This window comes from Trachypithecus francoisi, unplaced genomic scaffold (assembly GCF_009764315.1).
Source record: "Trachypithecus francoisi isolate TF-2019V2 unplaced genomic scaffold, Tfra_2.0 Lachesis_group0, whole genome shotgun sequence".
In the NCBI taxonomy this organism is placed as follows: Eukaryota; Metazoa; Chordata; class Mammalia; order Primates; family Cercopithecidae; genus Trachypithecus; species Trachypithecus francoisi.
In genome coordinates, this window is record NW_022681453.1 from 163,476,304 (window position 1) to 163,491,173 (window position 14,870).

General features: G+C 39.8%; 1 protein-coding gene across 1 annotated transcript in view; it reads right to left on the reverse strand.

Annotated features, from left to right (window-relative positions):
* Window positions 1-14,870, reverse strand: part of COL6A6 (collagen type VI alpha 6 chain) — a 109,441-nt gene that overhangs the window by 23,026 nt on the left and 71,545 nt on the right. The window contains exons 27-31 of the mRNA XM_033202296.1: window positions 12,558-12,620; window positions 11,434-11,469; window positions 11,278-11,314; window positions 9,304-9,315; window positions 4,836-5,329 (exon numbers count right to left, since the gene is read on the reverse strand). Of these exons, the coding sequence (XP_033058187.1) occupies window positions 4,836-5,329; window positions 9,304-9,315; window positions 11,278-11,314; window positions 11,434-11,469; window positions 12,558-12,620 (642 nt within the window). The remainder of the gene's footprint in view (window positions 1-4,835; window positions 5,330-9,303; window positions 9,316-11,277; window positions 11,315-11,433; window positions 11,470-12,557; window positions 12,621-14,870) is intronic.

Genomic DNA, 14,870 nt, shown 5'->3' on the forward strand with positions numbered 1-14,870 from the left:
TGCTAACTAGTCTTGTGTTCTACACATTCTACATGACTACAGTGTGACCACTTCCATATTTCTGGTATTGGTCCTTGTTAGTTTAGGCTCACATTTAATCACATATCAACACATTGGTGTCAACTTAGAGTGACATCAACCTTCTCATTGATTCTAGTGAGCTGCTTTATGGTGAGAGTCCACAGAGGGCCTGCACTCTCACCCAATACCTCCCCACTTCCCCCAACCTTTTCCCCCTTAACCAAGTAATCTTTCAGTCAGTAAAGTCTGAAAGATGTAGTTTTAGAGTTCATTCATCCTACCACGTATCAATCGAGTAAGTATAGTAAGTATATTACAGAAAAATTCCTTAAAGTGAATGTGGGCTAGAGATTTAAAATAAAAGAAACCTATTATTTATGTCTCTTATTTCTCACTTCTTGTGGATTCAAAGAAGCACCAGCTTGAATGAAAGCACAGCTATTACACTCAAAGATGGGAGGTTTGGGGCATTTAGCAAATGGTTCTGAATGATACCCCACTCTTTCCTCTCTAAACATCATGGGGCATCTCTAAACATCTAAGAAAAAAATACAATGAATATTATGAATAATTTTCTTTTAGACAGTTATATATAAACAAATAAAAATTATCTTCAAAATAAAAAGGTTGGGTGCCAAAATGCTTATTTTCCATTAGAAGTCTCCCCCCATTTCAACTCTGTCTCCAATCACGAGAATCATCTATAATGTTAAAGACTACACTTAGTTTTCCTCTTACCAGCAATGCCACACAGCAGTGTAAAATAAAAAGCCAGGCTAGCTAAAAGACATATTTCTTATAAAAATATTGGAAAGGGAGAGTCACCTAGATTAGAAGCCTCAATGTGCAGCAAGTAAAATTTTATCAGAAGAGGCAATTGCTAAACAAATCTAAAGGCAAATTCCTAGGGACAAAACAAGCAAACAAACAAAAAACATGTTTTTCCATTAAAAAACGGTCCTCCATTTGTGAAGGGAGGCACAACTTGCCACTCAACTTCATACTATCATGAAAAACTTCCAAGATGGTGATCATAGTCCATTTGCTAAAACACAGGGAAATCAGTACATGCTGTCAGAGTGGGTGCTTCTGAGGCCCAACACACATGGCTGCACAGGTACCAAATTTCCCGCTGGACTACTTAACTCCCAGATGGATCAAGATTTAGAAAAGCCTTGGTAGGTATGAAACAAACTAGGGTTTTAAAATGTGGACCCACAATAAAAATGCATTGTGTCATGAGACTTTCTAAGTTCTGTTCTTAAAAAATAATAGACAATAGGCCGGGCGCAGTGGCTCAAGCCTGTAATCCCAGCACTTTGGGAGGCTGAGACGGGCGGATCATGAGGTCAGGAGATCGAGACCATCCTGGCTAACACGGTGAAACCCCATCTCTACTAAAAAAATACAAAAAAACTAGCTGGGTGAGGTGGCGGGCGCCTGTAGTTCCAGCTACTCGGGAGGCTGAGGCAGGAGAATGGCATAAATCCGGGAGGCAGAGCTTGCAGTGAGCTGAGATCCGGCCACTGCACTCCAGCCTGGGCAACAGAGCGAGACTCCATCTCAAAAAAAAAAAATAAAAAATAAAAAAAAAAAATAATAGACAACAGTTTGAACGTAGGTCAAGCACGATGGAGGAGAATGGATAAAATAAAGAAAAAGGTGGCAAACAGAGGTAGTAATGTAATTTCTCTTCTGTAATGTCAGACACTGGGTTCTAACCAAGTTGCATATATGGCTCTGTTTTGAACCCTTCCAGACAACCCTGCTTGGTTTCATCTTCCAATGTCAAGGTGGGCCTTTTGGTTTTCCAGTTTACTCCTGTATCCTCAGACCGTAGGACAGTACCTGGTATATAAAATGAGGCATTCACTAAACATCTGTTGGATGAAACTTGGGAGGAATTCTGACTTCATCTCTAACTCCATAGCAAGTCTGAGTTCCTGAGCTTGTTATAAAGCAACATGGTCCTTGTTGTGTTTATTATCACTGAATCTGACCTGCTGATACCCAAATGAAAAGAGGTACCTCTCCAAGAGAAACGCATCACTGGGGTTTTCTTTTACCAACCTACATCCCAGCATTAGGCATCTCACACATTATTAAACTTTTGTTCTTTCTATACCTGTTGCAAAGAACTGCTCTTTGTTGAGCTTTTTCATTCATTCAACATTGGTTAAATATCTGATATATGGCAGGGACCAGTAACCTAGAAGATCAGCAGATACTGTTCCTATTGCCACACACCATACATTAGGAAAAATAAACATGAATCCGATAATCACACTTCAGTTGGGAGTGTTGGGGGCCAATGCGGCTTACATTAATGGGGGTCATTATCAAGAACTTAAACCTTCACTGGTGCTCTTTTGAGGTGAACTTCTTCAAAAAAGGAGTAAAGAGTTTCTAGAAGATTGAGTAGAATCAAGAAACCAGATGCATCAATTTCTAGGTGAGACTGAGCACTCAAAAGTTTAAAACACAAACTACATTTTCAGAAGTTAAATGTTGTGCACACACCTTTGAGTGGGTGAGCGGAATTGTGTCAGTTTAAGTTTACATCACAATTTGCATCAGGAGAGAAAGTTATCTCCTTTTATGACTAAATAAAACCAAGGGATGAGGGAATTACAAGGACTGTGTAACCAAAATCACTTATAGAATTTTGTAGCTACTGCTACTTCTCATAGCAGCTACATTTGCATAGCCCAGCCCCACCCTTTTCTACTTTATTGCATTTCCCTATCTGAACCCGATCCATCAGCCTTTCATTTGCATCATTCTAAGATTAGTTCAATGATGCTACTATTAATAATAGCAGTTTCAACTCCTTTACAATCTAGATTTTATTATTATTAAACAAATTTTAGTTCAGGATCAAGCAACTGAATGCTAATTAGAGCAAAAGCTATCTTTTTTTTTTTTTTTTTTGAGACCGAGTCACACTCTGTCACCCACGCTGGCATGCAGTGGTGCGATCTCGGCTCACTGCAACCTCTGCCTGCTGGGTTCATGCCATTCTCCTGCCTTAGCCTCCCGAGTAGCTGGGACTACAGGCACACGCCACCACGCCTGGCTAATTTTAGTACTTTTAGGAGAGACAGGGTTTCACCATGTTGGCCAGGATGGTCTTGATATCTTGACCTCGTGATCTGCCCACCTCAGCCTCCCAAAGTGCTGGGATTACAGGCGTGAGCCACCGCGCCCAGCCAAAAGCTGTCATCCTTGAGTGACACTAGGCACTAATGCAGTGTTGCATCAATTAATCTTCACACTAACTCTAGGAACCAGGTACTTTCTGCTTCCGATATTTTACAGATGAGAAATGTATTCCAACTCTGTTATGCTTATTTCAACACTTTCACAGAAAATTTAGAGCAGTGGAAAGGGCCTCAAAAGGCCACTTTTAGCTTCTAATCTAGGAAAAACAGAAGTCACCCTCCACAGGTGAGTGACCGCCCCTATAAAAGACGTGCAGAAAAAGGTAACATCTTGTCTAGCAGCATTAATCCATGCCCAGTAAATCAACATTGCCTTTCAAAAGTTCTCTTTTAAAACCTAAAGTTTCCTACTGCTGTCACCCCTAGTTTCTCTAATAAGAGATTTTGCAAATTTGGAATTCAGCTGGCTTATTTTCTCCAGTAATACTTTTTCATATGCTTGAAGACAATGATTGTTTTCTTGTATGTCTTCTTTTCTCGAAATAAATTTTCAAATGGCTGGCCTTTTTTTTTTTTTTTTTTTTTGAGACAGAGTCTCACTCTGTCACCCAGGCTGGAGTGCAGTGGCACGATCTTGGCTCTGCTGCCCGGGTTCAAGAGATTCTCCTGTCTCAGCCTCTCGAGTAGCTGGGAGTACAGGTGCCTGACATCGCGCCCGACTAATTTTTGTATTTTTAGTAGAAACGGGGTTTCACCGTGTTAGCCAGGATAGTCTCGATCTCCTGACCTCGTGATCCGCCCACCTCGACCTCCCAAAGTGTTGGCATTACAGGTGTGAGCCACCGCGCCTGGCCCTGTACTTTTTATTTAAGTTAAATTTTCCAGTGCCTCTTTGCTGTTCCCTGGGCCCCATTCATGGCCTCCACATGGAGAACAGAACATCGCGTGGTGCCAAGAGGCCAACTGGAATGACCCTTTGCTGGGCCCAGCAGGTCCCCAGTGATGAAGCCCTGTCACTGAGCCACTATTAACGGGATATTTTAAAGTTATCCTCAGTCGTCTTAATCCCAGGTGATTTATTTAGGAATGCAATACATTTCAGATTTTACTCCACAAGCTAAGAAGCTATAACTGGAATGGCTTTTCCTTTATAAATTGCAGGTCGTTACGTAATTAGCGAAGTTATAAAATCAGCCAATTGGCTTTCATCACACAGCAACAATTACTACCCTGACTAAGTGACATGTATGTTTACTGGCCTTCTGATTCAGTATCTTTAGATTCAGAGGCAACTCAAAGAGTAGCTCAGGGAAGCACTAGAACAGCAAACTTGAAGTTCTGACATTGCCATTTCTTAGCTGTGGGAACCGGGAAAAGTGGCTTAACTTCTGCATGCTCAGTTTCTCATCATCTATTTTATACACACTACTTGTGAAAATTAAACAAGTTAATGCAAAGACATTATCCCATTTAATAGAATGAGCTTAACATGTTCCCAGTACACAGTAAGAAATACTTATTCTACTCTGCCGATCCAGAATTTTTTAAACTTCCTAACAAATGAGCCTGATTTTGAAGGCAAGGTAGTATAGGAGCTTCTGAACACAGGCAAGATAAATAAGAATTGTTGTGTGAAAGGTTTCACCCTCATACCGCAAATGCGCGCCTGACCGAGGGCACGTTGCTGAAAGTGATCACCACGGGAACGATTTCAAGCGCGCTGAACTCCATGGCAGCCGTAGTGATGGACTGGGAATCCGCAGACTGACCGCTGCTGAAAAATGTGGCAATTCTTCTCGTGTGCGCCCCCGGAAGCGTCCGCTTGAAGACATTCCTGGAAATAAACCGCATTGCTCTGCCAATCTCCCGGCTGGAAGAGGATCTCTCATAAGGAATAGCTTCAATTTCCCTGAGAAGTTGATTCTTCTTGTAGGCATCTGAGAAGCGCACGAGGTGCCTGGCGTGGGAGTTATAGGAGAGGATGGCGATGCGCGCTCCCACGGGGCAGCTGTTCTCCCGGACTTTAATGTCTTTCACCAGGAAAGCCATCATCTCCTTCATCCGCTCGAATTCCCGCTCAGTGACATCCCGGGACTGGTCCAGGGCAAACACTAACTCAGTTGGGTGCACTGGGCATTCGGTTTTTCCTAAAAGACCATATCCCTTATCACATAGCATCCTTATTTATTTATTTGAAAAAAAAAGACACATAGAAGGCAAAGTAATTTTAAATGTTAACTATTCAAATACTTAAAGACAGTAAGTAATTTAAGTACTAAAACAAACATGTAAAATATTATATATTTAAATCTTGAATAATTATAGATGTTATTCTAAAAGCTGAGTCTGCTCTTTTGAATCAGGCCCAAAAGGAAAACATCTGGAATTCAGTTTTATCTTATATGAAATGTTAAAGTTGATTATCAAATTCCTTCTAAACAATAGAGAACTCCTGGAAATACCCTTCACCTACAGAGACTGGATTAAAAGTATCAAGTTGTATTGGTGAAAGTTTACTCAGTTAAACACATTTCTTCTTTTACTTAGTAAGGAAATGTAATAAGAGTTAAAAAGGAATGGCTGTGAAAGCTCTGCTGATAATTTTAGAAAAATTGGAAGAAAACTGACATAGTTCACAGAGCAAAGCATGAGATGTAAAGAGAGTAGGCAATACAGGGTAGAGTTTAGTGCCCTTGGCCCAATCACTAACCAGTCCGAATTACTCATCCTGTCTGTGCCTCAGTTTCTTCATCTGTAAAATGTGAGTCATAACATCACCTGCTACATAGGTCTGAGGTGAGCATTAAATGAATCAGCACAGGTAAAGTACTCAGAATAACAGAACTTGGCACACAGAAGGTGCTCAATAAATGTCAACCATTGCTGTTATAATTATCATTCCAGACTTTTTCACTGTGAGAAATACATCACTAAAAGGAGACTGAGGAAAGCTTTAACAGATACATTTTTGTTTAACAGTTACAAATGCAAGTTTACTCAATAAATATGCCTTATTACTTAGAGAAACTGACTATGGTTGCTAAGCTCTCCCGTAAGTGTTAAATGCATATTTATGCATCTGTACTCATTGGTTCCAATTCATTCTAATCTCAGTACCTTGTCCTTGTCACAGCTGACAACTTATTTTTGATTATCTGATTAATGTTCATTTCTGCTAGTTTATGATGTATGGATAGGAACAGTATCTGCTGATCTTTTAAGTTATTAGTCCCTGCCATGTATATCTAACAAATGCTGAATGAATGAAAAAGAGCTCAGAAAAGAGCAGTTATTTGCAACAGGTATAGAAATAATGAAAGTTTAATAACATATGAGATGCCCAGTGCTGGAATTTAATTGGTAAAAGGACACCCCAGTGATGTGTTTCTCTTGGAGAGGTGCCTCCTCTCATTCAGATATCAGCAAGTCAGATTCAGAGATAATAAACACAGCAAAGACCATCTTGCTTTACAACAAGCTCAGGAACAGACTTGCTGGGGCTCACATAGGCTGGCAAGGAGACATCCCTCTGCCATGGGCCAACTGGGCCTTGCCCACCTTAGTGCTAAACTATGACCTCCTCCCATCCTTGACTCCATGTCCTTCAAAGGCAAAAGAAGTACCAGTGAGAATAAATGTTCAAACCCAAATCAAACTGTTCATCTCGATGGAGACAGGAAATCATTTATTAGTCTCCAAGTCTAAATTACTGGGCTGAACAGATTTTTATAAACTGAGGTGTCGCTTTTAGAGTTTAAAAAAGTAAGTGGTATTAAACATGAAAGTGGTTCTGCTGACTTTTCTGGGGGTGGTTATTTGCATATGGAAACAAAACCAACAAAAATGCTTCAGATACAACTTAGAGATAAGGGTGGGGGAAGGTTCACAGCACTGGCAGAAGATATGAAAAACATTCAAGTTTTAGGGGAAAAATCTAAGGAATAATTCAGCTTCCAAAACACAAGCCCTAAAACCCAGCAAGCTGCCGGGAGTCCCAAGGATTCTGAAGAAGCCTAGGCTGGATTGCAGTGGTACCTAAGAGGCCCTCCTCAAGAAGGGAGGGCTACTGCCATATGCGGTTCCCCAACTAACATGGCTCTGTCACCACACTATGTACTGAGGACTGCTACTTGCCACAGAGGAGGTGAAAGAAAGGACAGGGAGGCAAGGATCAGCCCAAACTACTGCCATGTAACCTAAACACAACACTGATGGTCCTTGTCCAGGTCACCATCCTATTTGCCTGAATACTACAGCCCTGTCTAAACTAGGCCTTTGGCTTTGACATTTCCCACCCTTCACCCTTGCCACAATCCACTCTCCCCATAGCAGCCCAAGTAATATTTTAAAATCAGATCATGTTCCTCCCCTACGTACTTTCAACAAACTCTTTAATACCCTTCCCATCACCATTCAAATAAAATCCAGCCTCCTTATAATGTGCAAAGCTCAGCTTGCTCTGGCCTCTGCCTATTCCCCATGTTTTTATGTGCTACTCTCCCCCTCCCTGTATCTCAACCTTGTTGGGCTCCATCAGTTCCTAGGAAATGCCTACCTAGGTCTGTTCTGTTTCATGGCCTTTGCAAAGATGGCTCCTTTGGTTTTTTTTTTTTTTTTTTTTTGAGACAGAGTCTCACACTATCACCCAGGCTGGAGTGCAGTGGCACGATCTCGGCTCACTGCAACCTCTGCCTCCCAGGTTCAAGTGATTCTCCTGCCTCAGCCTCCCAAGTAGCTGGGGTTACAGGCGTGTGCCACCATGCCCAGCTAATTTTTTGTATTTTTAGTAGAGACAGGGTTTCACCATGTTGACCAGGCTGGTCTCCAACTCCTGACCTCGTGATCCACTGCCTTGAGCTCCCAAGTGGTGGGATTACAGGTGTGAGCCACTGCGCCCAGCTGAAAGATGGCTCCTTTGTGTTCTTCAGTCTGAACTTTAATTTCACTGCCCCCAGAAAGAGCCCTCTGTCCAAAAACATCTCCCCTCTTACATTATCCCAGGACACAGCATCCTATGCTTTATCTCTTTCAAACAGCACCTAATGTGCTGGGCTTCCCTTTATTTGCTTGTGATCTGGATCCTCCATAAGAATGGAAGTTTCTGAGCACAGGAAGCAGGTTCATTGTTCAACTCTGTATCCCTAATGCCTACTATAGATACTGGCACTTACTAGGCTTTCAACAAATATTCTTAAATGTGTGGATAAGCAATCAGAGGACAAGGGTCGGTGGGCTTATACAAAAGGTAAAAGTGTATAAATGTATAAGAGGGTGACAAGTTTACACAAAAACATCATGTAAGCATTTGTAAGATACCTGAAAACTAGCACTGAAAAATATGAAGCCGATTTGATAATTAACATCAGGCATGAGCTCCATGGATTTTGGCATTATCTGAGTTGCACATTCCACTTACTTGCTATCTGATCATCCCCACTTTTATTCTGCCTTCTGCATCTTAATACCTAATTAACCACTGGATGACAGAGATGATATGACAGAGCGAGAAAATGAAGGGAGTAAGAAATACTATTTTTGGCGAGGCCCGGTGGCTCACACCTGTAATCCCAGCACTTTGAGACTCCAAAGCAGGTGGATCACTTGAGCCCAGGAGTTCAGGACCAGCCTGGGCAATGTGGCAAAACCCTGCCTTTACAAAAAATACAAAAATTAGTCAAGCATGATGGCATGTGCCTGTAGTCCCAGCTACTCGGGAGGTTGAAGTGGAAGGATCACTTGAGCCCAGAAGGTCAAGGCTGCAATGAACAGTGATCAGCCTGTGTGACAGAGCAAGACCCTGTCTAAAAAAAAAACCCAACATATTTCTAAAACCTTTAAAAGGTGAATGGTGATGTTAGTCATTCAGATATTAATATCTTAACGATTTTTTATTAATATTAATAAAAAACAAATTGCTTGGTTGAGAAATAGCTGTGAAGCTCAGCTAAAACTGAGTGATTTATTGGAGGCGAGACTCTGCTACCGGTATGAGGCAGTGGCAAAAAAAGCCCAGATAAAATTTGTATCATTTGGAAGCCAATACATTGCTCTAACTCATCTTTTCCAGATGTATGACATTTTAGAGCTTGATTAAAGCATGCTGTAAATAAAGATTACTCACCACGTCTGCCAGCTGGGGAAGAAGAACAAAGGAGATTGGATTATTATTTGGTAGGAGAAGAGAGTTCTGTATCGTGCAGAAAAGAAAGGTTCTATCCTGTCTGCTTTTTGTAGATGACTCAAAAATTAAGGCAACAGAGTTTGGAGAAAATGCAGAGTCTAACATCTTGGTAAAAGCACTATTCCTTCCAAAGGGAAGAAGATGTGAGAAATGGGACAACATACAGCCATAAATCAGCGGCCTGCAGCCGGCTGTCAAGAGACAAAGAATCTTTGCCTGGGAGGGAACATGACATTGCAGGGAGGTGTGCTGAATTTGGAAAGCTGAAAGGTCCAACCTCTCTTTCTTCTAAATTTTCCCCATGTAGATATCTATAACTATCATTTATATATATATAGATAAATATATATACACAAATGTATCTATACCTATGTATAGTATATATGTATATACTATATATTATATGCATATTTATATGTTATGTAAATATCAGAGGTGGATTTACTCTGAATTAAATGAACACTTGCTTTAGACCTGTACTGTTCAACATGGCAGCCACAAGCCACATGCAGCTACTAAAATTAATTAAATAAAAATTCAGCTTCTCAGTTGCACTAGCCACATTTGAAATGCTCAAAGTCACATGTGTCTTGTGGCTACTGAATTGGACATCACAGGGAACACTTCCATCACTGCAGAAACTTCTATTGGACAACACTGCTTTAGACTTCTCTCTTGCAGGGGCCCCTTGCAATGCCTTTCTTGGGAGGAACCCTAGCCATGTTGTTCACACAATCACGTACTCTTATAAAATAAAATATGCAAAAGTTAACGGTTATGATTTCTCTTTTTTGTTCTAAATAACACTTACTTTTGAAATACCTTTACCCCCACTTTTAGATTTGTGATTTTGTATTGAGTCCCTTAAATTTTAAAAGATCAGGTCTCAACATACTTGGATCTGCCCTTGAGTCATTACAATTGACATGGTTCCTATGTCATAAAACCCACCGCACTAATTGAGCCCCAAAACAACCCATCTTCATGACTCAACGTATATGTGTTTTGGTTCCCATCATGGTTCTATTGTGCTACAAAAAGACAGACTTCCAATAGACACTGCATTCAACGCTTTTAAATGTCTGTCTTTGAGACCAATATTCTCTACAGAAGTAGGCTCTAATTTATTTTTCTTCCCCCAAAGTATCTAGAGGAAACTTTTGGCTCCTCCTTTCTGTCATATTGTTATTTGGAAAGTCATTATGCATTTGTAGACGAATACTGAAGAGTCAACTCTCTCCTAATCTTGCACATGAAATTTTTTTTGATGGTATCAACACATATTTTGATACAACAGGCTGCCAGAAGGGTTTAAAACAAATTCAAATGAGCATTTGCCAAACCAAAATATCATTTTGATGTTAAAATTTTGAGAAAGATAAAAAAATACTGGCAGAATGAGTATTACTATGAATTTTTAAAGCAAATCAATCAGTCCAACAAAAAATAATCAAACATCTCTTTCTGGGAAAGGACTAACAAACAACAAACCAAAGTCAGGACTCCCGCCCACCAGGACACCCTATTATCACAGCTGCTTCTTTCACATCAGGTGAATTCAACTCCGTCAAGTTACTGTCAGGCATTCATAATCATCTTTTAAAAAGTTCCATGTGACTCTCAAGTGACTGATTTCACTATTAGGTGAATTCAGACATCAAATCTCAATTTTCTTTAGATTAAAAGCACTCAATAGATTATTTCTTACTGCTTGACATGGGTTTCAATGACATGATAGCAGCCAGAGAGGGAGTTAAAAGTCACCAGTCTATGCTGACTCAAAAATACATGCAGTGACATCTCTAATTTTAAAGAAATTGGCTGGTGAACTGTTTCAATTCTGAGTGTAGAGTTCTCTGTTCTTCTTGTATGAATGCTGACAACTTGGGTGATCATTTTAAGCAGGGTACTTACGACTGCGGTCTCGCACATACTGAATGAGCTCACATGTCTGCAGTTCAAAAATAAAACAGAAACAATTAAACAACAAACTACTAGGCCCTGAAGTTTAAAAATAAGTAAATTTAATGGAGCACCCAGAGCACTCTGTTGTAGTCGGGAGATACGTACAGAAAATGAAGCCAAGCCTTTGGCTCCTTTCACACCCTAGGAAAACAAACAAAACACTGTTTTAATGACTCTAGATATACACATCAGTAGCCAGTGTGCACCAACATCGCCCTCAGAAAGTGATAACTTTCAAAAGTTTTATTTTCATTAAATTGTTAAGAGGGAAAAAAGAATGCAGGTAGATACTCATTGCCTAATTAACAGTAACATTCTGGAAAGAACAAACTTTAAGCAGCAAGCTTGGTGCACACAAGCCTTGAGAGGCCACTTTCCTCCAGGTCCATCTCTGGATAACAAGGGTTGTCCAGAATTACAAGGATGGAGCTGACAACCTGAAACTTACTGCAGAGCTCTGGAGCACACCTACGCCTCAGGACTAGCTAAAGTGAGCCACGCAGGTGCAGTTGCCCTCTTTCACAGCAGAAGTTTCAAGGTCTTCAACCCCCTTTCTTTGAGCCACTGAACAGCAGCCGGAGCTGAACCTTAATCTGTTCCCATCATTGGTTAGCTGACCAAAGGATCGCACTCAATTTGAACATCTGGAAAGGTTATCTCAACTACCTTCCCAAAACTACACACACACACACACACACATATATATAACTCTGTCAGAGTTTGGGATAGAAAGAACAAATGGAACTGGTTTTAATTTCATGTGTTCAATCCCATCTTCAGAAGAGGAAGAGTCTGGCTTCTTTCAAAGAGAGACACCCAAGGAAAAAAATGCAACAGAGTCCCACCCGAACTCCTGAAGCAAGTAAGTTCCATGTGAATGCAGCACTGATCACAGTCACTATTTATTTCCTTTCACTTCCATTCATTCAATGATCATTTATTACTTGTAGAAAGACTGCACAGATACAGAATATAATTGAGAACTACCATTTTAGTCTAAATACTTTTGATTTCCTCCTTCAATTTCCCCTCTCTCTCAAGAGATGTATTTAATCAGTATGTTTTCTCCTCTAAATATTTAATCAGTATTTTCTCACCCATAAAGGTGGGAAAATAGTGGCCAAGAAGCAGAGACAGAAGGCGTGCACATTTGGACAATGAAGATTTCATGCACTGACTTTTTTTTTAGTGGAAAAGGACCTGATGTGGTTTATAGTTTTTCTACTTACCTTACGTCCAGGAGGTCCTGGTTCCCCAGGGGATCCCATCTCTCCTGGAAGCCCAGCAGATATCTCAAAGGAGAATTTAATTATTTAAAAATTATATTTATACATGTGTGTATGTGTGTGTGTAAATTCAAATGTAAAAAAATTAAAATTCAAAGGTGAAAATTTGAAAGTGAAAATTTCACTTTTTAGAAAATTGAGAGTTTTCCAAAAAACATAAAGAAGTAAAAAATATTCCCAGCAATCCCTTCTTCCCCAAATAATCCTCATTAACGTTTTGATGTCTTTTCTTATTTTTTGATGGTATAAAGACATATATTCCTTTTTAAAACTCATTTGAATCATACTTTTCTCTGTTACCTTTTAAACTAAATTTATCTCTGGACATTTTCAGTTACTAAATATTATTTGGCAAAATCATTTTTCACAGCTGCGTACTATCCCATCACATGGTTGTACCATAATTTAGTTAGTCCCTTACTGTTTGTTGTTGTAATAGGCAATGCTATTACAAAGTTATATGCATCACTCTGATTATTTCCTTAGGGAAGATTGCTGGGACTAGAATTGCCAGTCAAAGGAAAACTTTTTATCTAAATGGAGTGGTAGGTAACTAAACTGAAAAAACAAACAAAAAGCAAAATGTCTAGAAAAACAAAATTGAAATACAAAAACTTTTAAAAGACCAGAAACACAACCATTAGTTGGAAATATTGTAATGAAATGGGGAATAACAGCAATAAAAACAACAGTTATCTACTTACTAGATGTCAGAAATATTTTCACGTATTTTCAACAATACGTTTATCATAAGGCTAGGATTTAGTTTAAAAATTGGAATATTTCTTTCTTCATTCAAAATGCCACAAGATTTACAACTTTTACAGGAATAAAAAATGAAGTTTAAAATCAACTTAATTTGTAAAAGCATTACCTGTAAAACAGTAAATAATGATTGATATCCTTTGAGCATTCTAATGATATTGACAGTGTGCTTGGTTGAGTGAAAAATGAAGTATTTTTATTTAGAAGATAAAGGTTAACCTCCAAGGAGAAAAACAGCAGATTGAGCACATGTATTTACTTTCATTCCTTTCCAGTATCTTACTAAAATGACAGTAAGTAGATTATTTTAAAGGCAAAAAAAAATCGTGGGGAGAAGGAGAAAGGAGATGACAGCCACAAAATGTGAGGCTGGAAGGCAAATGTGTAAGTGTTAAATGACTGAATAGACCTGAGAAAGTTGAATCCTAAGCCAGCAGCAGGGAAAGCCAAGAACCAATGCGTTTTATATCATACGTCCCAGAAGGCTGAGGATTTGGCCGCACCGGGAACCTCCAGAAGTGGAGGTGAGGGAGAGAGGTGAAGTAAAGGTGTTTAGGTGAAAATCATTTTAGGAATCCCCAAATCTCCTCTCTATTCTCAAGGATTGGGTGAATATCCCTTTTCACACCCTAGCAACAAACAGAGGTAAAACCAAGGTGGGACTCCAGGCTGAGTTGAGAATCTACAGTATCCGAAACAAGGAGAGTAAATGAGGGTATGTATAGTAAATGTGAGAGTCTCCAGCTCTCTTTTTCTATATGGCTCCTAGAAAGCTGGCAGCCAGACCTTTACTCTCCAGGTAGGAAATTTTAAGAAGTTTTTTCAGAAGAACTTCACTAGACAAAGAAGAAAGACCAAAAGGCATTGATTTCAGAGGTTTGCTAAAGAAAGATTTTAGCTAGATCACTCTCTTTGGAAAACTGGTAGTTGACAAGCCCCATTCATGCTCTCAGAGCTTCCAATCAGTGGCTTTTTTTTTTTTTCTTTTTGAGGGTCTCAGTCTCACACAGGCTCGAATGCAGTGGTACAATCTCAGCTCAATGCAGCCAAGACTTCCTGGGCTCAGGTGATCCTCACGCCTCAGCTTCCCTGGTAGCTGGGGCTACAGGCACATGCCACCACACCTCGCTAATTCTTGTATTTTTTGTAGAGACGGGGTTTCACCATGTTGCCCAGGCTGGTCTCAAACTGCTGGGCTGAAGCAATCTGCCTGTTTAGGCCTCCCAGATTACAGGGATGACAGGCGTGAGCCACCATGCCCGACCCCAGTCAGTCTTTTTGTCTTCAATTCTTAACTATGAAGAAATAGCTCATTCCTGAAACATCTGAGTCATAGAGATCAAAACAGAAAGGAAAAATAAAATGCAGGAAACGACTATGTTGGGTAAAAAAGACAAAAATATTTATATTCTCGGAAAGGTAAGAGAAGATATTTTAATCATGAAACAAAAAAAGTACGCTATAAAAAGGAACATTCAGAGAACAAACACA